This window comes from Rhinatrema bivittatum, chromosome 6 (assembly GCF_901001135.1).
Source record: "Rhinatrema bivittatum chromosome 6, aRhiBiv1.1, whole genome shotgun sequence".
NCBI lineage: Eukaryota > Metazoa > Chordata > Amphibia > Gymnophiona > Rhinatrematidae > Rhinatrema > Rhinatrema bivittatum.
Window position 1 is genome coordinate 35,929,346 of NC_042620.1, and position 27,314 is coordinate 35,956,659.

Sequence of the window (27,314 nt, forward strand, 5' to 3'; positions counted from 1 at the left end):
CCACAAGGACGTCGCCAGACATGGACTAAGGGAGGGACCTTGCATATGTGAAAAATAATAGTAACTAATTCTGGATAGAAAGACTAAGTGTTACCAGACTTGTATAACACGCATAGGGCTTTATTCAATAAAGGGTCCCCTCACCCCCACAGACACAGAATTAGAATAAATCCTTTATTTATAAGGCCCAAAATCTGTTGCTTAGTTCTAGATGTTTGCCACATCCACCCCCACCCCCAACAGACCAAGACCTAACATAGTCATGCTCCAGGACACAAAACAGCTCTTGCAAGAGCGTCTAATGGTTTGCCATTTCAAAATAGGTGATGATTTTACTACCACGAGGACAACCACAAAAGAGGCTTTTACTACCCTACGTATAGAGCATATTTTCTGACTCCAAATATACAGGATCTGCAGCCAGAAGTAAATCTGCAGCTGAACAATAACTCAACACCACCCAATTATAAGACGGCTTAAAATGATATTCAGCCAGTCAAACGGGCAGAGAGAGGCCCATTCTCCAAGCTGCAGAATGCCGAGTATCACGTGCCCTGTGCAGAATCTGCAGCCCAACAACGATTCTCGTGAAGGGAAGCTACTCGCTAACAAATGTAAAAAATCCCCAGAGAGCTTTAGCTTGTGTTTATTAGCCATTAAAGCCTTATTACTTACTAAAAGGCCTTTTTGTTCAATAACTGCATCCAAAAGGCTAACGAGGCCTCTTAAATAACTCATTCACTCATGGCTTTGTAAACACACTACAGTTCACTACTGCCACGGAATTACAGAAATAAAATCTCATTCTGTGAATCAATACATTTTAAAGTGCCCCAAAGGGAACATGGCATCTTACAGGACCGAATCAACAACTCAGCTTTTGTCCTGGTCAAAGCCTTGTGGGTTAGAGGGAAACTCCTCAGATAATGTTCTACCAGCAGAGGTGGCGCTAACCAAAAGTGTGCTTGGAATAGATACAAAGCAAATGGTAAGGATAAGGGAAGGAAACCAGAGAACAAGCATGGCCTGCGGTGCCACAGAAGATGGCCACAACCGGGAAGACTTGCTGGGTCATGGGGTCGTCGTCCTGACGCTGCTCCACTACTATGCAAATTCTATCACGAACAAGGCCCTGTATTGTAATTAACTTGTACAGTGAGGCTTTGGAAAACCACACCAGGTCTGCCAAGCAAACGTTACAGGAAAAATTTAAAAAAAAAAAGCACTTTCTGTTTATCCACAGAGATGACAGTGAGCCCTGGTGGCAACTTTATAGGCGAGGCTCTGCCCAGACTTAGTCATACATGAATGATTCATGACCATGGCTGCTGGAGAAAGGAAGTAGATGTTCATTTTTCCTAGCTTGGCACCATGGAAGTCATTTATATAAATGCATAAACGTTCCATGTCACTGTAATAAACAGCCTAGAAAAGAAAGAGAACTTGGGCACTGATTTAGAGTTCTATAAATAATTAGCTGCTTTGAACTATCATGATACTCTTGGTTAATGTCTATGTAGAATACTGGAAGTACAAATTGGCTTATTTTTCTAATAGGAAGAAAGTTGTCCTGCTTTTTGATAATAGGGCCGGATTTGTTTAAAATGCAGCATAAAATCTCTGTTGCTGCTGCTGCTCTATACCTCGGGGTATTCTTGACGCTTTACCTGCTGACTTGCCGATATCGCAGTGCACTGGGGTGTACGATCCTCAAACTACGAACCTTCTGATGTGGCAAGTTGCCCGACCCTGATTTAACCACCTGCAGTGAGGGGGAGGGGCATAATTTTTTTAATTGGAATAACTTATAAACCGGTGAGTTATAACTCATAAACCGGTGCGATATGTATTCTTTACAGGAACATCGGTATATAAAAATTAAAAATAAATAAATAAATAGTAACTTCCCCCTGTCCCTCATTCTCTTGTTCAAGTTACTATTGATGAAAAAAACTCCTTAAGAATTGTAAGTTATAATAACCTGGTGGTGGTTGTGTGTGAGCATTTGGGGCATCGTGGCGGCAGGGGGAGGGGTCCTTCATGCTACTATGGGCTTTCTTGAAAGCTCGGATAGAGTAACGTCTGTGCATAATGACTTGTGATTGGTTAAATAAAAAATGTAAGAGAAAAAATGAGAAGGGAAGGTAGGCCCAGTACATGAGAGAAAAACCAGCAAGGTGAACGGTGGCCAAACATGAGAAAACGAAAAATGTAAAAGAGAAAAATTGAATGGAATAATTTTAAATAAAGTTAAAAAAAATAACGAATGAATGTTACACATCGCCAACCCATCACTAAAGTTAAAGATGATTTTAATATAAATATATAATGTTAAACAGAACTTAAAGGGAAACCAAGAGAGCAGCTCACAACTCCGGACAAAAAATCTTGATATTTGGCAATAAAGGTATAATCTCCCTCCTCACCTTTAAAGGGGGTTTACCTTCCAAGGAACGCTGAACACTGACCCACTCGGTGCAGTGTTGGGAACCTGGGTTCTGTGATGGGGACAGGCTTGACTTGTGGGGTCCTGAAGAGGATCACTCTTAAAAATAAACAGTCCTCATACCAAATGTTGTGTTCCAAAATAAATGAGGTTTTTTCCAAATAAACTCAAAAGTTCAGCGACCGTCAAAAATAAAAGACAGTCGGAAAACAGTCGGTAATGCCACGCCGGTTCTTGCAACCGTAGCAGATGCAAACATAGATCAGACACAGGCCCAACAAAAATAACGATAAATTCTCAAACCACCCGAGTACGGGCACAGGACTTGGGATGATCCCGCCTAGTTCTCCCAAAGGTGTTTTAGAAACCCTTGGACACCCAGGAAAATCCTCTTCTTCCATACAAGAATGGTAAGGTAACCCTTACTGGGAATTCCCACGCTGAAGTCCCAATACAAGTGAAGTCCCGTTAAGACGGCCAGAGATCTTGCAATCATCCCTTGGTGGCTACAGCAGACAAGCAGAGCCATTCCCAGAGCTAACCAAACTCCCAATAAAACACTGTGCAGGTTTTCTAATCTTACTATTTGTTTGCAAAAAAAAGGTGAGTGGCTTCTCTATGTGCTGTATTGTAAATTACAAGTTAATGGTGCTTGCTTAAGCAGTGACAATTACACTTACTGTGACTACTTGGTTAATTTATACATTGGTTATTGCTTTTATTTTAACAGTTATACTTGATTGTATCCTTATTTATTTTTACTTTCTGTTTTTAATTCCTTTCGTTGTATCATAATGCTATGATGTCTTTGTTTTATCTATTATTATTTATTATATTATGTAAACCGCCTAGATCACCACATCGTGTACAAGCGGAATACAAAAGCTTTTACATAAATAAATAAATAGGCTACAATGGTAATGTGTTTCTTTTCATTGCTGTGTATTCATTGAAGCATCATGAATCTATTGTTCAACTGTAGCTTGAAACTTTATGTCAGTTCTTTATTGACGTCAGCCTGCATTGCTCTATGTAAGGAATATGGGTTGACATGCAACGTAAAATAGTTTAACCCGCATGTCTAGAGAGCTGGTTGCCACAGAAGACAAGCAGACTGCAGCAGAAGCCATTCCCAGAGCTTAATCGAGTTGTGAATAAAAGCCTGGGAAGGGTCCCAAATATTATTATTTGTCTGTAAAAATGGTATCCTGGAGTTTGCTGAGAAGGAAGCAAGCTGTAAGACTGAGCAACTGCCCATCCCTCACTGCTGTTTGGCGTTTCGGCCTTGCAGGAAGCAATTCCACTTGGAGACAGTAGGACTGTGTTTGCAAAACTTGGGCACACACAGACAAATTGAACTGGTATTCATCTAAAGGAGGGAAGAACTGACTCAGCAACATTATCCAATTGCAAATTTAAATAATCCAGAGCAAGCAGAATGTTCCACATTATATTTTGTGGAAGTGGTTGTGTTAATCCATGCATATTTATACTAAGATTATTTTTCTTATCTGATGGCCTTTACTGTGTTTAATTATAATTGCTGCGGGCCCTAACCATTGCATTCTCAGAAGTAGCAAGCACACAGGAGATATGTATTGGACTTGTCCTTCCGTTTATAAATGCAGAAATTTTCAGCCATAATTTCATCTTGGAGAACCCTGGTAAAAGTGAGAAGAGGTTGCTATTCAAGGTTGTGTTTTTCCCCTCCTCCTTGTAACTACATCTATCCACCTAGAGAAATGACGAAGGGTTGCAATAACTACCTGAAAAGTGCCCCAGTTCCTAGGCAAGGCCTCCCCTTATTCCTGAATCCTTGGACCACAGGAAAGCTCCTGTGATCTGGACATCAGCAGATCCCCCACAGAATCCTCTTCCTCTTCAAGCATGGAGGAGAGAGGAAAACTACCCTCTCCTTTATAGGAGCCCAGTGAGAACCTCAGCCCATGACTGGCTCTCACCAGCTCCCTTAGACATCAAAACTCTTCAAAGCACTCCTTCCAAGAACTTCCCCCAGTGACTCACCCTTGCTGACCCGTGCTTTGAGGATTGGACCTACCTCGGCACTCTTCATTGACCACCACTCCCTTGAAACCACCCCTTGCTGGACTTTTCTGCACTTAAAAGAACAGAGGGCCTCGTTCACTCTTAAAGGCCTTCTACCTCTGTTGCATCACCCTAGAAACATCAGGAAAGGAAATACATAATCCGTATGTCCCAGAATCGGCACATCTTGAAACTTGAAGAATAATCTTAAAACCCAATTGAGATCTAGCTCAAGCGCTAAGGTAGCAACCATGGTGGCTTTCGATGTCACTGCCATTTGACTATTCTCCAGAAACTCTGTTAAGTTCAGACTATCTGCTGATACATCCTGATTGACAAAATTGGATCCTTGTTGCACTCCTTGGGAGCTCGAAGTATTAGAAATTATTCTGGCCATGGGTGGCATAAGCTTCCTTCAGTATTTGCAAGATCTTGCCCAAATATCACTTCGGTATATCCAGTCAGGACACCAGAGAAACCTGAGGAAATTCAGGAAGGGCCTGTTCGAATTCTCTAAAACTTCTATCTTAACGATGAATTATTTCCTTGACTCTAATTACGGCAGCTCTGAAGACTTGAACACCCAGCATTTCCTGTTCCAGCCACCCCAGTCTCTCTCCTTAGGCTTCCAGCAACCTCCCCAGAGTATCAACTTGGAATGGCAAAATATAAAAGCTCACTAGCCTTTGATCCATTTTTTGTGTTCAAGGACTGATCCATAGAAACTATGGCAATCCACAGGGAATCCAGTACTATTGCTGCCGGTTTGACTAATTCCTCTGCACAAATACCTGGGATCCTCCCTGCCAACCTGAAAGCTTCAGGCCCTCTCTTGGGTCCTGGGACTTGCATGGAGCCCTTCCACCCAGTAATCCACTCACCAGCTCAGCCTCCTGTCCGAGGACCCTTGGACGGAGCTCAAGTGGTAGTCAGAGATTTATCAAACCAGGATGAGCCCCAAATAGATTGCCGACCGCCAGATCATATCCCTGGTATAGGCAGGATAACACAAAGCTCTGGGTTCAGAGAGACCTCTAAGTCGCTTAGAGTGGTTACTCCACTACAACAATGCCTCCTTTGGTTGTAGATGCCATGAATCCATCCAGATTTCTTGCATGATGCGATCTTACAATGTTCTATTGAGCCTCCATGAAAATCACACAAACATACAAGGGTGGGAATGAGTTTTCGAGGCTGCAAAATGCTCCTTGCACCCGTGGGCTCTTGCGTGTACATCATCTCCATTCAAAGTTCCTGTTGACCCAATAAAAGTTATCAGAGCTTTCAAAGACCAGCAGGGTACACTTTCGAGGAGGATATACGTAAACTAAAATATTCAACATCAACAAAAGCAAAGCAGTCGTAAGCTCCAAATCTTTCCAAAACTGCAGGTGGATCCATTTTAGAGCATCTGGTCTAGCAACTTTATACAGATGTCGACAACAGACCTGCATTCTTTCTACAGCAATGGAAAAAAAGCGTACAGCCAGAAGAGAAGTCATAGAGGCAGACAGACTGAAAGCGCCAAAGGGTTGTTAAAAACAATTCTCTTGCCCACCAAATGCGAATGTCTTCATTCTCTATTTAACAGGGCAGATGTGTTTGAGTATGGCTTGTATTCTCCATCGACACAGATGGCTGAAGGGAAACTACTCATGCCTTCTTACCCATTACCATGATCTGCGTCAGATGTCTGGAAGGCACACAAAGTTTTACACCAGAAAGATCCCGGACTGGCTACTCTACAAGAAACTAAAACTAAGCCTTCAAAAAATGGAGGCGCTTTGGACTGGAAAGAAAAACAACAGCAGCCACATCTGCACTAGCATAACCTTGGAAGGAACAACCCTTCCCCTTCAGCCATTGAGTCCAGTCTGGGCTTCATCCCAGACCCCTCAACTCACCACTGAAGCTGAAAGAGCAGTGACAAAATCAACCTTCTTCCAACTGTGTCACCTTTTGTGATGGTCCTGCTTTTTCAGCAGGGGCTCGGGCCTACGTTATCTCCCGCCTCAGCTACTGCATTGGGCTGCCCAAAAAGTTAAATCGTCTGAAGCTGAAACAGAACTCAGCCACATGAACCATGCTAAACGCCTGAAAATTTGACTGAATTGCCCCACTTGACGGAACCTTGCATTTTTAATAACTGAACTGTGAACTGCAGTATCTGTAATTTTAACATTTAAACTGTACTTATACTTGTATGTCTGTCTCTGGAATGTTTTAAATGTTAAACTGTAACTTGTGACGATCGCTGCACCCTACATTCTTTGTAGCGACTAGGGATGTGCATTCGTTTGCAACAAAATAGGAAATATCATCTTTATTTCCTATTTCGTTGCATTCAGGGGCTGACGAAACGAAAGGAAAACCCACAAAATTTCGTGTGGTTTTCCTATGTTTTTTTTGGGGGGGAGAAAGAGCACATTAAAAAAAAAATCAAAACCCACTCCAACCATTCAAATTTAATTAATTGCAACCCCCCACCGTCACAACCCCCCGAAGACTTGCCTGCCCTCCCCCCCCCAGACTTGCCAAAAGTCCCTGGTGGTCCAGCGGTGTCCCGGGAGCGATCTCCCCCTCTTGGGCCGTCGGCTGCCAGTAAACAAAATGGCACTGGTGGCTCTTTGCCCTTACCATGTGACAGGGGCTACCGGTGCCATTGGTTGGCCCATGTCAAATGGCATGGGCCAACCATTGCTCCTACCATGTGATAGGGGCCAACCAATGGCACTGGTAGCCCCTGTCACATGGTAAGGGCAAAGAGCCACCGGCGCCATTTTGTTTACTGACAGCCGATGGCCCTAGAGGGGAGATCGCTCCCAGCGCGAGCCATCCATTGCTCCTACCATGTGACAGGGGGCCAACCAATGGCACAGTTAGCCCCTGTCACATGGTAAGGGCAAAGAGCCACCGGTGCCATTTTGTTTACTGGCAGCCAACGGCCCGAGAGGGGGAGATCGCTCCCGGGACCCCCGCTGGACCACCAGGGACTTTTGGCAAGTTTTGGGGGGTGGGGGTTTGTAATTAATTAAATTTGAAGGGTTGGGTGGGTTTGGGGGTTTTTTTTTCGGGGCAGCCGAAAAAAATCGGCCCGTACCGCGGGAAAATGAAATTTCCTGTGGCAGCCGAATCACATCTCTAGTAACGACCAATTCTCTTGCTACTCTGCTGTCGGAAAAGCATGATTATAAATAAACAAAGATGATGAGAATGAGGATATCTAGTCCTCCAATATTGCGCATGAAGCGGCCAAAGTCCGCACAACATCTAATCTTGATCCCACCGACTGCCCACACCAAAGGTACAGACTCCTGACAGGAAATGGTTCCCTCTCTGACCACACAGATAGTGGTGACTCATTCTTTGCTATCAAACTGCTTAGACATAATTATTATTTAGCCTTACATGGTACAACTAACATGTGCAAGGCTGCGTTTCTACTGTGCTTTATCAGATATCTGGCTCGTACGGCTCTGCTTTCTGTCACATGAGGATGGTGAACAGGGCACCCATCTGAATTACGTCCAAAATGCCTTTCTTTTCAGAGATTAATAATCGGAAAGAAAGATTCGGTTCTGCTAGGAAATTGCACTAAGGGAGTCCATCTAAGTATGCAAGTGCACAGTGGCACAGGAAGAAAGAGGCACTTACATTGTACGCGTTGATGATCAGCTGGATGATATTTTTGGAATCTTGATCTAAAATCTCCACTGTTGTCCCAGGTATCAATGCTGTAAAATTCTTTGAAAAAATAAAATTTGCAATGTCTTGTTAGTAAGAACAAACATAAACTGACACAGAGGCAAAGAAACTTGTGTCATTTGCTGTCTCAAAGTGGCAATCTGGGTTGTAGAAGAAGTGTTAGTGTAGCTTAGATGGCACAAATTCTACCCAGGGCTTGGCAATGTCTGTGCCTTTTTTTAGCTATTATATCTCTATAGGAGGCTCACCTAGTAACTCGAGGTGAGATTTAGGTAGTAGTGTAGGGGTGTTGGGCCACTTTGATATGCAGAGTGAGACTTTGAAACAGAACAGTGCACTCTTGTGAAGATTTGCTGACCTTTGGAGTGAGGAAACTCACACAACGATGAGAGTTGTACAGTGTTCTCTCAACCTAGCTTGATGTTACCCAGGTAGAGAGTCCATCAAGCTAGGTTGAGAGAACATTGCACAAATCTTATCTTTGGGTGAGTTTCCTCACTCCAAAGGACATCAAATCTTCACAAGAGAGCACTGTTTTGTTCATACATCTCACTCTGCATGTAAAAATGGTCCCTCACCCCTACACTACTACCTAAACCTCACTTCAAGTTACTAGGTGGGCCTCCTATAGAGAAATAAATAGCTAAATACTACATGGGCCTTATAGATAGTCTCTCTCTCTCTCTCATTATTTTCAGTGATAGAACTGTGCGATATGGCTTCGCAAAGCCAGCCCATTTTTACAAAAATCCTGCCCCCGACTCCTCCCCTTTTAAAAATTAGCATCGCACCATGCGTTATGGTGCTTTTCACATGCGTTAAGGCCATAGCACGAGTTGGAAATTAACCCCCTATAGTTGGTATTTCTGTACAGATATATACCTTCATTAGTTTCCTTGTGAGGAGTGCGAACAATAGGGTTGTGGAGGAGACAAAAGAAGTGAGGCGAAAGGAAAAAGATCCTATTCAGTGAAAGGAGCGAGAGTCTGAGACATCCCCGGCATCCCTAAAAATACGGCAGAATTCCATGGAGATCTCTGGGCAGTCTCTGAGAGGCTCCATGCAAAGTAACAGACTTTACCCCTAATGGCAACGCAGGCGAGCAAGCACGCGATTTCCCTCTTCCCCTGCCAGTTAGAAACAAGCAATGGTGTCCCCACTTAAAGAGGAGCCGCAGGCACCCGCAGAATTCCCAGGAAACCTGTTTTTCACTCTGCGCTTCGGGGGCCCATTTTCTCCGTCTCACCAGGGACTGGGCCGTCCTCACCTTGTAGAGCGTGTAGTGAGATTTTGTCACTGCAAAGATGAGGCGAATGTTATTCTCAGCCAGTTTCTCTCCAAGAAGCGCGAGGGATGGATAATCCTAGAAAAACACAGCAAAAGAGGTTGGTTACAACTATTTCTAAAATAACAACTAGCCATAATCTAACAACACCTAAAACGGCGGAAAAGAAACAACTCTTCCTGCCTGCATTGCGTTTGCAAAGTAGAAACTGGGAAAGCGTTAACTAAGTTTTCAAAATAGTTTCTAACATTATTTTAATTCTTCCGGTTCATCTCCTGGGCCCTACAGATAAAGGAAGCATTACAAACTTGGCCGAAAAGAAAAATTACCCAGCCACAAAGTTTCCATTCTGGGTTATTGCTTACTAGACAGAGGACCCTATTGTATTCCACGATACAAGTCAACACCAATATAACAGATTATATGGAAACAAAGAGGATTTTTTCCTTGGGAATGCAGAACAACCTCGTGCTATCAGCAGTTACAATGATCACAACGCCCTCTGTTTATCCTTAACATGAACACAGCAGCAATGCCAGCTTCCCCACACCGCCTTGACCGACTAACTCTGCTTTGGTGAGGGAGTAACAGTCTCCATAATTCCTACACAGTCTTCATCCCCCCCCCCCCCCCCACCGCCACCCTGAGACCACTAAAAGTGGCATCAATTAGTGGCAGATTGTGATGGTGGATTTTGTAGACACCATCCACTGGCAAGTGGACCAAGAACACAACTCATTTCAAGCTGGCCATCTTTTTAAGTTCCTAGTGACCCAAGCCATATTGAAACCAATGAACTAGAGGTCTGTAACCTGACAAAAATTCCCTTCATGGCCTCAGAATACATCATTTTTATTCCACCATACCTTTTTTTTTTTTTCTCATTGTAATATTGTAGTGTGAATTCAAATTCCCTTGAGCTATCCAATCCCTCAAACCCAACACCGTCTTCGCTTCCCTCCCCACCTGAACTATTCTGATGTCCAGCATAAAGAATGAGGGCGGCAATTTTCGGGCTGTGCCCAGAAATGTAAACCATGAATGGCCTTCTTACCCCAAAAACTTCACGTCAATTTTCAAAGGAAAAACTTTCCCTTTGAAAATCGAGTAGAGAAAAAAATCCATGCATGGACCCACACCTGCTATTTGCGTGGGGATTTTTTTAAGGCAAAATTACACATCTGCTTGTAACTGCACGTATGCACAAAAGTGTTGACCCCTACCGTTTCTGTCCCCATAAATAGAGAGGGTAGACATGTGTCAAAGAGCCCATTTTCTGCTTTTTTTTTACCTGTGAAAATGTGGGAATGTTTAGGGGAGAAGAAACAGAGAGTAACGTGGCTGCGGTCCAGCCCTCACCATGTCGCTGGAGGCGCTGTATTCATCAGCTTCATTCAGGTGACACTGGCCATCATGGGGCTGCACCAGACCCCCCAGCTTTCCATCTAGGGCAAGGTGTGGTACATCATCCGTCGTGAACACCAGCAAATGGGAAGCCTCCTTCCGCCAGCCAATCTTTTCCTGCATACACAGAAGAACAACGCCCTTTTCCATCAGCGGCTCCTTCGGCACCACCTCACCACCAGAAGAAACGATGCACTGGTTTTTCTTAGGGGGACATCAATGGGAAACTCTGAACTCTGCCCGCAATGGGGCAAAACCCGGGATTGAATCTGCCCGTTTGACTGACCCAGGGTGAGCTGCAAACCCTGGGTAGATGTGCAGGGTATTCTGCAGGGCCTATGCTCTTCTACATTGACAGGTTTGTTCCATATTCTTTGGAGTGGGGGGTACGGTTGGAGGATGGTTTGCCTAAGGCAGTTTCCTCCTGTTCCGCTAGCTTCTAGTTTGACTGGAAATCAACCTCTATCAGAATACAGCACTATGAGCCTTTATTCACAGCTACTGAGGGAGGGGAGTCCCCTACTTTTATATCCCCCCCCACCCTCCCAACTCAGCCCATCCATCGCAGGGAATAGCCCTTGGCCTCATTCTGAAACCTGGTTAATACTGACCCTAAGTCTGACCTCTACATGTCACTTCTGAGCGATAACGGAGACTCCCTTCTCTCAAGGCCCAGCCAATACAGAGAGCAGAAGACCACGTGGCCATGCACCTGGCACTGCCACTGGCATGGCCACGTGCATGCAATTTTAGCAATATTAAATACTAGAAGGAATAGAAAAAGAGCCAAACCAGAAAAACTGCAGTGGACTTTACTGCCAACTGATCCATTTCTAGAAATAAGAGTCTTAGTCAGGTCTGTATTTTTTTTTTTAACTTACAGCCCAAAGGAAGACAGACCGTGGGCCAGCAAGAAAGGGGCAGAGGCCAAAGAAAAAGAAGTGATGCCACGGGCCACTGGTGGCAGGAAAGAAAGAAAGAAAGAAAGAAAGAAAAGAGGCCACGAGCAACCGCTAGAACCCAGGCTGGCGACGGCCAAAGTAAAGGAAAAGACACCAAGGGCTGCCAAAAAAGAAAAAAAACCCCAAAAAGAGGCTGTGGGCTGCCAGCCGAGCCCAGATCGGCAGCGGCCAAAGAAAAAGAAGAGACTCAGTCAGGGCCGGAGGAACCAGTAGGCGAGCTAGGCCTGTGCCTAGGGCGCCGAGACTTAGGGGGCTCCGCGGCAGGCAGCCAGCCCCCGACTCGCCCTGCCGCCCCCCCCCCCCCCCCCGAGTGCCACCCTCCCGACACCCCCCTGGTGGTCCAGCGGAGGCCCCGGGAGCGATCTGCCGCTCCCGGGGCCTCCGCTGGACCACTAAGCAAAATGGCGCCGATGGCCTTCAGCCCCTACCATGTGACAGGGGCTACCGGTGCCATTGGTTGGACGCGCGTTTTGGATGCTCTATTACCCCTTACTGAATAAGGGGTAAAGCTAGCGCACCCAAAACGCGCTTCCAAAGGCCGGCTAACAGTGCGCTCCGTCGGAGCGCACTGTACTGTATCGGCCTGTTAGTTTGTTAGGAAAAATGTGAAATTTATGTTGCAGACTTTTTTTTCCTCGGCTCTGCCAGGCTCCAGGTCACACGATGTACCTTTCGAAGATTAGCTGGGAGTGCTTTTGGGGGCTGTACAAGCCGCACAGAAAGAACAGGAGTGAGTCAGATACACTCACGGGCCGATCTTGAAAAAAAATCCCCCCAAGTTGATCTTTGCCTAAAATCTACCCCTTGCCCATTTTTCCAGGGTAAAATGTTGGGGGGAGGGGGGGGGGGGGGTGGGAGGCAGGTGTGAGGGTTCCTGGGAGCGTGGCAGGATTGCCAGCTTCCTAGAAACATCATCATCATCACTGGCACCCTCTATCTGCCGCTCCTCCAAGAACTCTGACCCCCTGCTTCCCCCCTGCGGCAGCACTAAAAACACCAGGGTCAGACTGCAAAGAGACACCCCCTGCCCCTGTACCTGACTCGAGGGGAAGGAGGGGGGGGGGGGGGGGCGGGTGCAAGCTCATCCCTGGCCTCAGGCAGAAGGATGGCCTTGAGCCACTTCCCTGTGTAATCAGCTTTACAGGGACAGGAGGGTAAACAGTGCCAGGCCTGGCTAAAAATATTTCCCCCAGTAAGCGGGTCACTTGGAAGCTGCTGGGAAGGAATCAGCTTTCTAAAAGCCAAGTTGTGAAAACAGATTCCAGGGACCTGCTCTCAGTCAGCTGAAAGGTAAAGCTATGGCTTAATTTTGTTATAACAGTCCCACACACACATCTCCGAACCACCCGGCCATTCTCCACTGTGATCCTTCTTTTTTTATTTTGCAGAACTGCCAAGCGACCCAGATGAAGGAGGGGATCCATCTGGCCAGTCTCGGTCTTTGACTTAGCAGTGCATCAGGGTGGTGACTGCAATTTCTGCCTCTGCAGGTACCAGAATGCGCCAGGAGGAGCCTAAGATCTCCCTCCTTGGACCGAGTCGTCCCTGCTTTTGGCTAGCGCGCGTTCAGGCGTTCGTGGACCTGGCGCAGGACGGTAAACGGTGCTAAGCTCTGAAGCGGCACCGCCTCATTCAGGCGTCTTCTGCTCTGTGGCCCCGGAAGTCTGGTTTCATCCCAGTTCCAATGTGCTCTTCCCTTCTTTTGGGAAATGCCAAAGGATTACGCGGCCACCCCCAGGGAGGCTGGAGGGATTAAGGCAGGGTTTCATTTACTGAGACAGGTTTTACAGTAAAAAAAAAGTCATTATCAGGCACTTCAAAGGGATATTCCTCCTTTCCAAGAGCCTGTGCAAGACAGCTCTCATTAAAACCAGGAACACATTTTTTTTTTCTCCTTTATCTTTGCTTGAGAACAAGTTAAGACTGCCCTGGAAATTACTCCAGGGGAGCTTAAGCGTGGTAACTGGAGAGCCGAGCCAGACGGCAGACTCAATTAGCCATTCCTACGTTTTGATGGGCTCAGTTTCTGGCTAATACTGAATCCCGAAGGGGAAATAACCGCACCACGGCCTGGACTGCCATGCAACCTTGCAAACCTTTTGCCATCTCTTGACACGGTGGGGGGAGGGGCTGTCACGGCTTTCCTTTCCAGACCAGAATTTCCAAACCAATAATGCAAGGAAGGAAGAAAAAAAAAAAGCACTGTGCTTGGAAAGTTAATGGACTATTCATTCCCCCCCCCCCCCCCCAACGTTTAAACAACTTGGGAGGGGAGCGGGAGGAGAAAGAGGGAATGCAGATCAAACGCGGTGCACAGGAAATTCTCCGGGTATTCTCAGAGAGTCAACACCCTGGCACGTTGCTCCCTCTCGCCCGCGCTGCAGTCTGTTTCGTGTGATACAGTCTTTATGTTCTCCTGAAGAATGTCACATTTGAATTTAAAGTCACGTGACAGTGTCGGCCCCAAAAAAAAAAAAAAAGTTGCCAGTGGAAAATGTAACTATTTAAAGCTAGCTGATGTTCTTGGGCAAGCTTTTTGGGTTTCGGTAGAAAGTGATGGAGGTACATTCTTCAACGAAATATATCAGATAAGTCTCCAGTTATAGGACTTTTAATTGCATACATAAAAAAAAATCTTTGTTCAAAAAACTTCAATGTAAAGAATACGGAGAGCAGTGATCATAAAAAAGCTGCAGAGTATTCCAGCGGTTCAGTGACCGCTGTCACCATCTTTCCCCACCTGTCTCTGCTCATATGAAGGTCTCATCTTCCACTTGCTAATTTTGGTGTCTTTCATTTCCTTATTTATTATAAACCCTCTATCCCGGTGTTCACTTCGCTTGAGCGTGGCCTAGCACGGGTGACATCGCTTCCTCCTAGGTGACTGAGGTCACACTCACTGTCTGAACCGCTCACGGCGTCATAACAAATAGGAACCACAGCTGGCTGGAGTACTCCGGTGGCGTAGCCAGAACTGGGTCCAGGGTTAACGTGGGTGGGCACAAGGTGTACAGGTCTCGGCCAGGTTAATTATACTCTTATTGATAAATAATGCTTTACAGTGCAGCTGGCAGATTTCTACATATATGTTTATTTAACATCTCTTATTACCTGCTTCCCCCGACAAAGTCGCCTGAGGCTACAGCTGTCACACTTTTAATAATTTAAACTCGGAGACTTCAAACACTTACTGATGCTAAACCATTGGAAATAACAGAGCCTGCACTAAATAGGGCTGACACTTAACACACCTTTGTGAACAGGGGCTGAGGTATTTTTGTGACCCTAGGGGTACATAGGACATCTAAAACCCTTTAAAGGTAGGCATGAAATGCTGAGAACCATTGCCCTAGAACACAGTACACCCTCCTACTGCAAAGTGCAGATTGGAAAACAGAATAAACTGGACAACAATAGATCCTTGCACAGAAACAACCTGCTAGCAGATGACGTCACCTCGGCTGCACATGCAAACACAGATAGGGCCCTCACTAAGTACAAAACAAGTGACCACTAAAACAGAAATGCGTTTCCTCCTGCACTGTGCAAAATCCAAAAATATCAGAGATGCACGTTTCCCAAAGCTGAACGAGAAAAATCAAACATTTCCCCACAAAAGTACGAGCAGGAAATACTCCGGGGAAAACATGACATTCCCTTTCTGTCCTGCCTTCCTCTCCTGAAGGAGGCCCAAGGTGATTTCCAACCAGAATATCAGCACAATAATCAGGTGCCCGGACAAATTAGCACCTACCTTTGGCATTAGCCGGCATTTGGATGCGCGTTTTCGATGCGCTAGCTTTAACCCTTATTCAGTAAGGGGTAATAGCGCATCGAAAACGCGCATCCAACCCCCCCGAACCTAATAGCGCCCGCAACATGCAATGCATGTTGCGGGCGCTATTAGGTATTCCCGAGCGATTCAGAAAGCAAAATGTGCAGCCAAGCCGCACATTTTACTTTCAGAAATTAGCACCTATCCAAAGGTAGGCGCTAATTTCTCCGGGCACCGGGAAAGTTCATAGAAAAGCAGTAAAAACTGCTTTTCTGTGCACCCTCCGACTTAATATCATGGCGATATTAAGTCAGAGGTCCTGAAAGTTTAAAAAAGTAAAAAAAAAATAAAAATTGAAATAGGCCCATGGCTCGCGGGTCGAAAACCGAACGCTCAATTTTGTCAGCGTCCGGTTTCCGAACCTGTGGCTGTCAGCGGGCTCGAGAACCGACGCCGGCAAAATTGAGCGTCGGCTGTCAAACCCGCTGACAACCGCCGCACCTGTCTGAAAAGAGGCACTAGGGACACTAGCGTGTCCCTAGCGCCTCTTTTTACCGCCGGGCCTAATTTAAATACATTTTTTTACTGGTTCGCGTGCACAGGAGAGTGTCCTGTGTGCGCGCTGGGAGAGCGGGCGCTCGCCCACTCTCCCGCGTTTTTTACTGTATTGGCCCGTGTGTAAACAAAGCTCTCTGAGACTGCTTCTGAACTGCCTTGCTGGCAATCTTGCACTCTCCTGGAATATTCCAATAAAAGATCTTGACGGTATGATCTGGTTATTTTGGTTAAACCACAACGCTACAGGGTTGAGATTTGGAGCTGTTTTCTTTCTGAAATTTCCATTTAGATTCATAATTAATTATCATCAACTTTTTTTTTTTGACCTGGTACAATTAACCTGTTTTCTTAGTGACAATTTAGTTTCTGGTATTAAGTTCTTCACCTGAGTTCAAAGCAGATTCTGAGGCAATGGTGTCTTGTCCCTAATCTCCTCTATAATCTCGAGGCAGGTGTAAGGGCTGTGTCTTGCTATAATTTCCTCTTTGCGTTTTTCTTCTTGGTGGACCTTTGTATGCCGAGGTTTATCATTTCTCACTAATATTAGTTCTTTTCCTTATTTCTAACATATCTTAGATTTTCTGCTCTGATTTCTTTTCCCAACAAGTCTATTCTTGGTAAATGCTTTGGTAAACTTACCTTAAAAATAAAATTTAAGAAAAGAAAATTGAATATAAGTAATTACGGCTTGGCTCCTAACTGATAACAAAGGAATGAAACCGGGGACTTGAAGATAAAATTGTAAGCACTTTTGTGCTCCTGTTTCAATGTTCTCGTTTGCTTGCTGCTATAGCCCATTGCTATTTTGTAACTATAAAATGTGTCTTATGTAACAACAGTGGTAACTTTGAACCCACTATAACATTCTGTACCGAGTAACCTCCTAGATAAAGTCTATTGTTTGGAAGACAAGAAACAGAGAGGAGCACATCCAGCACTGAGTCCAGTGCGCAACAGTTATCCAGGGAAATATGTTTAAATAGCCTTCTCTTCTAAAGACTCTTTGTGGCTGTTTGATCACTCAGAGCGAAATAGATCTGTGTGGTTTCCTTCCAGTCCCACTGGTCCACAGGAAGGAAGAATATATTTAAGCTTTTGAAGGGTTTCCTCTATATTTTTGAGACTAAGGGTTATCTATTCATAGCAGTAACTGTACGTGTGTGTTCTGTGTATGTACTGCAGAATATTTGTTTCACACACGGTTATCACCTCTTACCAATTAAATAATTATTAATTAGACACTCTGCTACATCATCAGATGCCTCGGTGTTAGAAAAAGCAGTCTTTGAGTCTCGCTTCTCATGCAACATTTCTCTCCAAATTAGTTAAACCAGGGGAAAACTCTCGTTAAAAAAAAAAAAAGAAGGTAGAACAACTGCTCCCCTTGCATAAAACCAGAAAGAGATATGTCCCTAGTGAACTATATGGAAAATGAAAAGGGGAGGATCAAAGGGCACAAGCAGATGCAGAAAAACTCTGCAAGAAAAAGGAAGACTTAATAGAAGACTAACAAACGCTGCAGAAGACCAGAGGAAGGGTAAAGTGAGGATGACAAGTTTGCCTTTTAAGTGACAGCTCAGGTTATCGCTCACTTAGCTCAGGAGCCCAGCTCGAATGGCCATGCTCTTCACCAAAAGGAGACCCTATCATCTCTCATCAAGCTGCCGGCCGCATGAAAGGAGCTCAGCCTAGTGGAAACTCTATGGTGGGTATCAAAAAACCACAAGCTCCTAAGTAGACATGCGATGGAATCTTCCACAGACGTTGTCCGAATGCCAGACGCACAGGCGAAGCTCAGAACCCACTGCCAAGGGCTGCAGGCAAACATCTGCCCTGCTGTTCCAGGAAAGGCTGTTTCATCAGGAAACAAGACAGCTACGTGCACCGTCATCCAGCGCTTTGCACCCTCAGTAAATATTTTGTTATTGAGGCAGATGGAGTTCTTAAATCCTACAATCAGAAAGCTCTCAACCAGCAGATGGGAACAATTGTTCACATCACATTTACATTGTTCTGTATAATCAAGCCCCAAAAAAACAAACTCCTTGTTAAAAAAAAAAAAAAAGCCATGACCAGTCCCCTCTGGATGGGTTTACAAGCCAAAATGAATGAAATGCGAGAAAAATAAACCGTACCCGTTATACGACACGTGCACTCAAAGACAGCGCCAATCAGTTCCAAGAAAACATCTTTACTGCCTGCTATTTTTACATTCCTTTGGGCTGCTCTCCTACGATTCGGGGAACAGTCCAGCTTCAGCAACTCGGGGCAGTCATCGCTGTTGGAGGCATGGCTCATGGCCCCCCCCCCCCCCCCCCCCCCCGGGAGAGAGGGAGCTCCAGTCATCATTCACTAGTGACACCTACTGGCCATGTTCAGGATAGTCGCTCCAATAGATGGAGGGAGATAAAATGTAAGGGTTTTGGAGGGTTGGGAGGGAGATAAAATGTAAGGGTTTTGGAGGGATGGTATCAACCCTAAGTAGTCACAAACGAATATGCATGATGCCACAGCCCCAGTAAGGTCCGGATCCTATTCAGCTTAGAAGTAAAAAAGTGCAGTCGGAAACTGCTGGGATAAAAAAAAAAAAATAAATATATATATATATATATATATATATATATTAATAATACCATTTTTAATTGAAGTGGGGGTATTATGATTTACCATGTGGACATGAGCAACAGCATATGGTACACACAGGGTACACTTGTCCTTTGAGCACCTCAAGCACTCAGGAATATGTATCAGTGAAGGTAACCTGCTTATTTCCCCTCCCCCCCCCCAAGTTCTGATAGGACCCCTATGTGGAAGAGACAATCTCAGCTATGAGGGAATGACATTCCAGGCTCAGAGCAGTGGAGGGAGACCACCAGTCATATTTTCAGGGCTTGACTGAGACTGAGGAGAGTGTCAAAGAGACGGGATAGCAAAGGCCTCCCCCCCCCCCCTCCCCCCCGAGAAATCTTTCCATCACCTCCCCTCCTTCTCATCTTTCCCCCACTTCACTTAAAGCTTTCTCATGCTTGTCCCAGCAGGTAGCAAATCAGCCCCAGAAGGGTTGCAGCGAGGGAGAGAATGTTCACAAAAGGGCGGATTTTAAAAGGAGCGCGAATAGGCCTACTTTTGTCTGCGCTCCAGGCGCAAACAAAAGTACGCTGGATTTTAGCAGATACGCGCGGAGCCGCGCGTATCTGCTAAAAACCTGGATCGGCGCGCACAAGGCTATGGATTCTGTATAGCCGGCGCGCGCCGAGCCGTGCAGCCTACCCCCGTTCCCTCCAAGGCCGCTCCGAAATCGGAGCGACCTCGGAGGGAATCCTCTAACGCCCTCCCCTCACCTTCCCCTCCCTTCCTCTACCTAACCCACCTGCCCGGCCCTGTCTACACCCCCCCCCCTTACCTTTGTTGGGGGATTTACGCCTCCCTCTGGGAGGCGTAAATCCCCGCGCGCCAGCGGGCCTCCTGCGGGCCGGGCCGCAACCTGGGGGCGGGTACGGAGGGCGTGGCCACGCCCCCGGACCGCCCCGGGCCGTAGCCACGCCCCTGTACCCGCCCCCAAAACGCTGCCGACACGCCCCCGAAACGCCGCGACGACCGGGCCCGCCCCCGACACGCCCCCCTCGGAGAACCCCGGGACTTACGCGAGTCCCGGGACTTACGCGAGTCCCGGGGCTCTGTGCGCACCGGGAGGCCTATGTAAAATAGGCGCACCGGCGCGCAGGGCCCTGCTCGCCTAAATCCGCCCGGTTTTGGGCGGATTTAGGCGAGCAGGGCTCTTAAAATCTGCCCCAAAATCAATAGTGCGTCCCCCCGCCCCGAAAAACCCCCAAAACAGATTCAATGTCATCCCCAGACCCTGCTTTCAAAAGATTATCTCCCATTTTCTGTTTAAGACTAACAAAACTCTTTTGAGGCTCAAAGACCCTCGCAAGTGCTGGCTGGACAGGAAAAGTGATGACGCACGCACGGCTGCAGAACTAAGTGCCTCAGAAATCATCAGGTTTCGTTCACCATTGATTTCATTTTTAAAAATCTGTTCCGTTCATTTTCGTTTTTAGCAAGCGCTATTTTTTTTTTTTTTAATGCGCATTCTTTTGCGCATAGCACGCACTGAAACGGCATGAATGACACGAACGATATAGCAGTAGCCTTCGGGTTTCGTTGCGGATAGGAAATGGCACAAAACATAAACAGGAAATGCCACGGTCGTTTTAAAAACAAATCGGCCTGTCCTTGCCGAGCAGTGCCAGGACCAAGCCAACGAGAGCAGCCGGAAATCGGAGCGAGGTACTCACTTTGCACACGGCTGCCTGTAGGATGGCATCAAAGCCCCCCTCTGGGGCATCTCTGTTTCGGGACACCCTCTGCTTCTGCACTTCCCGATTGAAACTGTCGACTTTATCCGTCAGAGATAGCAGATGGCGGAATCCAAAGGACGGCACGCAATTCGGGAAGAACTTGTACCTGAAAACAGAGATGTGGTGAAACTCTTCTCTGCCGAATACCCCTTATTTCCATAGCGCTAGGAAAAGAACACAGTTCTGAATAAAGCTAAAATAAGGAACAACAACAAAAAAAAAGTGTTCCCAGACAAATAGTGGTAAAACTTCACCCCATTGTGTTTGCACTGCTGTGCTTTGCTGGAGAGGATGTTAAAATTGACGCTAGCGTACCATAACCTACCATAAAAACACGCAGTATGATGGCAAGACCCTCACTGCGAGGTATCCAAATTCCTCCATCCCACCCATTCTCCCCTCTCTCTCCTGTCGGGTCTCTAAATCTCATCTGCTTGCTTGCCTCTGGACTACCTTTCTCGCCTTTCGGAGCCACGGTCTCCAGAAATGGGCACAATGTTTCCGATAAGGTCTCACCAATGACTGGCACAAAAGCAATTATCACCTTCCTTTTAGTTTAACTGCTGCAGGCCGTAAATTTTATAGCCATGTTGTTATGTCAGAGATGTCTCTCGAAATACAGAAATCTCCACGTAACGCAGTTACCGGTGGATTGTGAAGCTGCGAGATATTCTCTCTCACTCAATTTATTGTTAATCTAAAAATAGGAATGATTGACTTTTAAACTGCAGACTAATTCCCTCCAGCATTTTAGTCACTTTAAAGAGTCATTTTCTCCTCTGGGATATAGTAAACAACATTACTGAATCGGGTTACATAATGGTGTTGGCAGACAAAAGTTCAGAAGGCCATTGAGTTCCTCCTTCATCTGGTTGTCTAGAAGTTCTGTCTAATTGGTAATCCAGGAGAAGGTGAGGGATACTCTGTAGCCACTTCTACTCATTATTTTGCTAAATCCGGACTTTTCCGTAACATGACGATTTTAGAACATGCGCGCGTCACCGCGCGCATGTTCTAAAATACGATACCCGCGCACATGTGCGGGTGGATTCAGAATCAAGCACACAACGGGGGAGGGAATTTTCTAAAGAAATGCACAACGACGCAATAGGGGCCTTCCCCAGTTCCCTCTCAGTCCGCTCCAATTAAGAAGCAGACTGGGAGGGATCTTCCCTGTCCCCCTAACTACCCTTCCTACCCTTTCCCCTCTCATCCCCGAGCCCTAATCCCTACCTAGGGACCCCCTAGGCTAATTTTTTTTGTTTTAATACTTACTGCTCCTTCAGAGCCGAAGTAACTTTCAAGCGCCAGCCGGCTGCCAGCGAGCGCTTCCTCGGGACAGGGCCTAATGGCTGCTGTCCCAGTCGACCCCACCTCTCCCCTCCCAGAACACCCCCCCCCCTCCCCAGCCCACCCCTTTTGCATGACCCGGCACTTCTGCGCGCACTGGGAGATACAGGCGTGGCCAGGCCATTTCTAAAATGCACTCGGTGCACGCCAGGCCCGGCCACGCCTGTATCTCCCAGATTTTGCACGCATGGCCTTTTGAAAATTAGGGCTTATATCATGACAACCCACAAATATCTTTTTGCACTAAAGATGTGCCCAATTTACTATTATGTCTGCATGTCTGCCTCTGCTGGCAAAGCGTCCCACACATTCATCACTCTTTGGGAGAAAGCAATCCCTCCAATGATGAAGAAATCATAACTTGCTGTCATTGAGGCAACATGGCCTATGAGAGGGTCACCAGTACCAAGAGGATCAGATAAAGAGCAGTGTGATAGGGCTCTTAGGATTTATTGCACACTGCACAGGCTACACCGAACACTGTCAAATACAGTTAGCAGCACCTGGATGCTCAGTAATAACTTCTAAAGGGCCTTCAAATGTCTTCATTTGCTGATTAATGAAGAGCCCCTTTGAGCTGGTGTTGAGAATTAAGGTATTTGCTGATGCAAACACAGTTTCTATTGAACTGAAACCTTAATGGCTTGCCAGAGTTAAAACCTAATCAAGATTACACAGACCCCCGAGGGAGAACTTTTGCAGTAAAAGAAAGCTTTTTAAAAGCCTGTCTTAAATCCCAGTTCAGGTCCACAGTAAAGAAAACACAACTTCATTAGCACAAATCCCCATTATGGGCATGATAAAGCTGCAGAGATTTCTCTCTCGGAAGATAATGCCCTGCTGTTGCTGTGCGAGGAAAGAAACGGCTTCAGACTCTGTTTAACTAAAGGATTCTGACACACAACACAGGAGCTAACCCAACAAGCAAGGCCCTCTGCACGCAAAACCATGGAAACCACTAACTTCTTGGCTTCAGCCTCTTCCATAGGTGACGCAAAGATACTCAGCAAATTATAACTTACCACCATCGAGGTCATGACCAGAAAAACAAGAAACGATTAAAGATGATGAAACATTCCAATGCAAGTTAATAATTACTGTGGACGCCTTGAACCAGGTATTCTGCAAACAGCCGTCCTACTTTAAGCAGCCGTCCACCCCCCCTCTGCCCTACCCCTTCACCTTTAACTACCTCTGACTGAATGTGCCTAGTTATACATGGTTTTATAGTTTTATATTTTATTATTATTATTCATTGTTATTTGAACCCAACGCACCTTATCATATATAGATTGTAATTATACACATTTTCCACCAAGAGACTTGACGGGATTCAATAATACTATATGTGGACTTTTGCCCTGTTCGCTGACCATTTTGATATATGTTTGTTCCTACTGAATTGATTGTAAAGCCTGTTGCTAAATTTTTGTTCAATGTGAACCGAGGTGATGTTTTGTAATGTGCCCCGGTATATAAAAATCCTTTAAATAAATAAATAAATAAATAAATAAATAAATAAATATTCCTGATTGCACCTGATGATACAGTCCAACCACAAACTGTTTTTCTGTTCGTCTTGAATGTGGCGATTAGCTGGTGTGATGTTATGAAGAAATGGACTGACAGGTGAATTTCCAAAAAGTTGCATGCGAAAATATAACAACATCTATGCGCAGAAGCAGCCACGACCTGCATATAACATGTTTAATAAGGGTGACAAATGTGTGCATAGGTTCACTTTTGCATGCAAAAAAGGGATGGTCTAGGGTCCAGGTCAAGGCCAACATTTACGCACATAAGTTCCTATTTCAAAAGACAATTACATGGGTCCATTTGCCAACGTATTCACTGCTATTTATCTGGCATAAGTGATATTAAATGCGTTTATTGTGCGATACTGACTGGATGGGTGGTCTGTGTGAGCTGGGGGGAGTTCGGGCTGAAGAACCAGGAGGGTCTCGATGAGCTGGAGAAGGACTGGGCAAACTGGTGGAGTAATTGGTAAAGCCGGTAATGTCCTTGATGTACGCCTGTTCTAAAATACACCGACTTGTGGATGCAAATCCTGATATGCAAGAGTAAGTCCTACATGATTTTCACACATAGATTTGTAAAATAGGTAGGAAAAGTACATGTGTTCAATGCATTGATATCCTTGGTTTCAATGCATTGTGTGTAAGCCTACATACGCTCGTATGCTGTGGGGTAGAGATACACATTTTATAAAAAGCACATATATCATACACGTGGGTTACAAAATACTACGATAAAATTATGCACGGCCATATATGTGCATATAAGCCGCCATGCGCAGTTATTTGAAAGTTATCCTCCTGGCGTATTACCAACAAACTTAAAATAAAATACCCATTTTTGTTTTTAGTTGAATCACATCTTCTAATCTAGACTAGAGTGACTTCTGCTCTGCTATGGGCCATGCGTTACATATTTGCTGTCATAGCCTATGTTTCTATGCCCTATCTCACTCTGCTAGTAGATAAAAGGCACTTTTACTGTCTCCAGGGTCAAATCAATAGTGGAGCGGTCCAGTTTCGAGACTCCTCGCCTCCAACAGAGACTGCACTCTGCTTTCTCTAGGGTATGCTAGAAACGTGTTTGCAGCTGGCTTGCACAGCCGACCTTCCTAGCCAGTGCGGTCTTTATTTGCTGCTCTGCATTGCACAGATTTAATTTGAAGACTCAAGTTTTGATCCCCTGTCCTCATCTCACTGTGTAACCTGGAGCGAGTAGCTGAACCTCTAACTGTGCTCAAACACAGATCGTTTACTCTTGAAGCACCGTCACTATAACCGCACAATAACCTTGTACAGTGCTGTGTATATGGGATGGTGCCAGAAGAACAGCAAATATTATATTGCCCCATAGTGCACTCCAAACCAGTGCCTCAGGCAGAGAATGCAACACGCTGTCCTTGCTTTGCGTTGGAAGGGCACTTTACGTTCTGCTATTCATTAAAAATAAACTGATTTGTCAGACGTTACCTTTGCCAATGCAAACTCTCATTAGGAAAGCTGCAGCCATATTTTGAACATCATGGAATTATACAGCCAGTGTTAATTGGGCTAATTCATTTTAATATCTGAAAAGCAAAGGTATTTCTAGTCACACAGGGTATATTTTCACTAATGTGCCTAACTGCAAAGTTAGTGCATCCTTTTAAAGCCGCTCACATCAAGCCGATGTTGAAACCCAAATATTGGGCTGTGATGCGGCTACCTGGACACAAGTAACTGAAGCTATTTCAAACCATGGCCTAAGTGCAGGTAAATGGCATGCCAGTTAGCTCATAATTTTTAACAATTAAAGTTATGCATCTAGATTCATAACACCCTCCTCCATCACCCCCCCAGCCCCCTGGAATGTCTCAGTTTTTATGCAGAGGAAATTATGTACGTCAGGAATTTCTGACTGGGCAGGAGAACTTTGTAACTTTTTTTACGCAGGCAAACTGCCCACAAAAAAAAAAAAAAAAAGGCCACCGAAAATCATTCTCCTCTCCCCGCTCTACTGTGGGTAAAAGTACCGGGGCTATGAACAGTGTGGGTACTTCTACCACGGCAAAAAGAAGCGAGGTTAGGGAAGGGAGAAGGGAAGCGGGGCACTGGGATTGCATTTTCAAATCCCCACTTGCTACTCAACACCTGGAACATGTGGACCTGCTGAGGATCAGGTGCAAACCTAACGGGCCGACTACAGAACCGAGATGCCTGCTGTTCTCCAAGGCAAAACTCTGTGGGTGGAATCAGAGTAGAGATGTGCATTCGTTTTTGCCGAATTGAAAAATTTCAACGAAATTGTCCAATTCGGCATGTTTCAGGGAGCCCAAAAAAGATCGGGATTTTCCCATTTTTTCGCAAAAATTCGTTTTTACGATTAGTGCGCACTAACGGGAGTCAGTGCGCGCTAACTCCCGTTAGTGCGTGCTAACAAAAAGTAACAAAATCTAACGGTTTTTGTTAGCGCGCAGTAACGGGGAATTAGCGTGCACTAATGGGAGTTGGCGCGCACTAGCGTGGAGTTAGCACGCACTAACTAAAAATCGATTTTTCGCGAAAAAAAAGACCCGAACCGAAAAAAAACGACATTTTCCATGGTGGCCGAAAAACAAAGAACGACACGAACACAAAAAAACGATGCACATCTCTCAATCAGAGTACAGGACCTGTGGCCGCTGGCAAAACTGTCCCCCGTGTTTTTAGGAGGCTCAAGATCCACTTAAGTGGGTGGGCAAAGCTCTTGGCTTCACGCGTGCAAGTCCCGACTAAGCTTCTGATTATTTACCTAACACATTTCTAGCTCATCGGGCGCCGCAGCCTTCTGCACTCACCCTATGCAAGGGTTGTTCTGGTAGCGTGGAGCCTTGTAGGAGAAAGGAGAGATGTTCTTGTCCACGAAAGATCCAAAGCCCAGGCGGAAGTTGCTGGTGAGCTTTTTCATCTCCTCGGCCAGCTTGGTTCCAAGGTTTCGAATGTTATCCAGGTCGTCCTTCATGGAGAGGGAGAGATCCATCAGGTAGTACAAATCCACCGGATAGTCCTCCACCTGCCGGATGTGCACTCGGAATGCGGTCTGAGCACCTTCAGGAGAGGAAAGATTTCCCCGATATTAATTTAACAGAAAACACACCACACACACACACACACACAGAAACCAAATCCGATTTCTGAATACGCACGTGCAGCAAGATTTTCTAAAGTTTCTTTTCACAGAATATTGCACGGGAAGGTTTTCCCCTGTAAGTCAGGCTAAAGGCACTTACATCTGACTTCCGTACATTAATGGGTGCAATATTGCAAACCGCATGGAAATTCTGATTTGCAGTCTATACATTTTAAAACACATGAACATTACACAAGGGAATTACTATTTGTGAGAAAAAAGGTATCCAGTTCATTGTTATTAGAGCCTTCTTTTTCTCCTAGACTTCCAGGAGAGCACCTGATTAGGGATCCTTTTCTTACTGTGTCTGTAATGGTACATATTAATATCAAAACTGGTATTAAACTGGGAAAATGATGGTCAGAATTCAAGCTGGGCGCCTGGCAGTGGCTCTTTGGGACCCTCCAGCCACTCCCCCTCTGGTTTTCAGGATATCCATCCTCACGGAATGTGCACGGGACACATCTGCATGCACTGTGCAGGTGCATCTCATGTTTATCTCATGCAGGTGATCCTGAAAACCAGGCTGGATGGTGGGCAGGGGAACGAGAACCACTGCCCTGTGCTACTGCAGGAGGGGACTCGTGTGGACTTTATCTGATGCTTTATTCTAGGTTTCCATGTTTTTTCATTACTCGTGCAGCAATTTTTAGCAGCTCGAGTCACCTGAGGGCAATTTACATTTTTACTCCCTCCTACCACTCCCCTGAAATAAAAAAAAAAAGATTATAGATACATA

General features: G+C 45.6%; 1 protein-coding gene across 3 annotated transcripts in view; it reads right to left on the bottom strand.

Annotated features, from left to right (window-relative positions):
* ITGB5 (integrin subunit beta 5) overlaps window positions 1-27,314 on the bottom strand; it is a 171,825-nt gene that overhangs the window by 85,885 nt on the left and 58,626 nt on the right. For all 3 annotated transcript variants that reach the window (XM_029605250.1, XM_029605249.1, XM_029605248.1), the window contains 5 exons: window positions 26,244-26,493; window positions 20,480-20,648; window positions 10,842-11,003; window positions 9,465-9,560; window positions 8,147-8,236 (listed from right to left, as the gene is read on the bottom strand). In XM_029605250.1, the coding sequence (XP_029461110.1) occupies window positions 8,147-8,236; window positions 9,465-9,560; window positions 10,842-11,003; window positions 20,480-20,648; window positions 26,244-26,493 (767 nt within the window). The remainder of the gene's footprint in view (window positions 1-8,146; window positions 8,237-9,464; window positions 9,561-10,841; window positions 11,004-20,479; window positions 20,649-26,243; window positions 26,494-27,314) is intronic.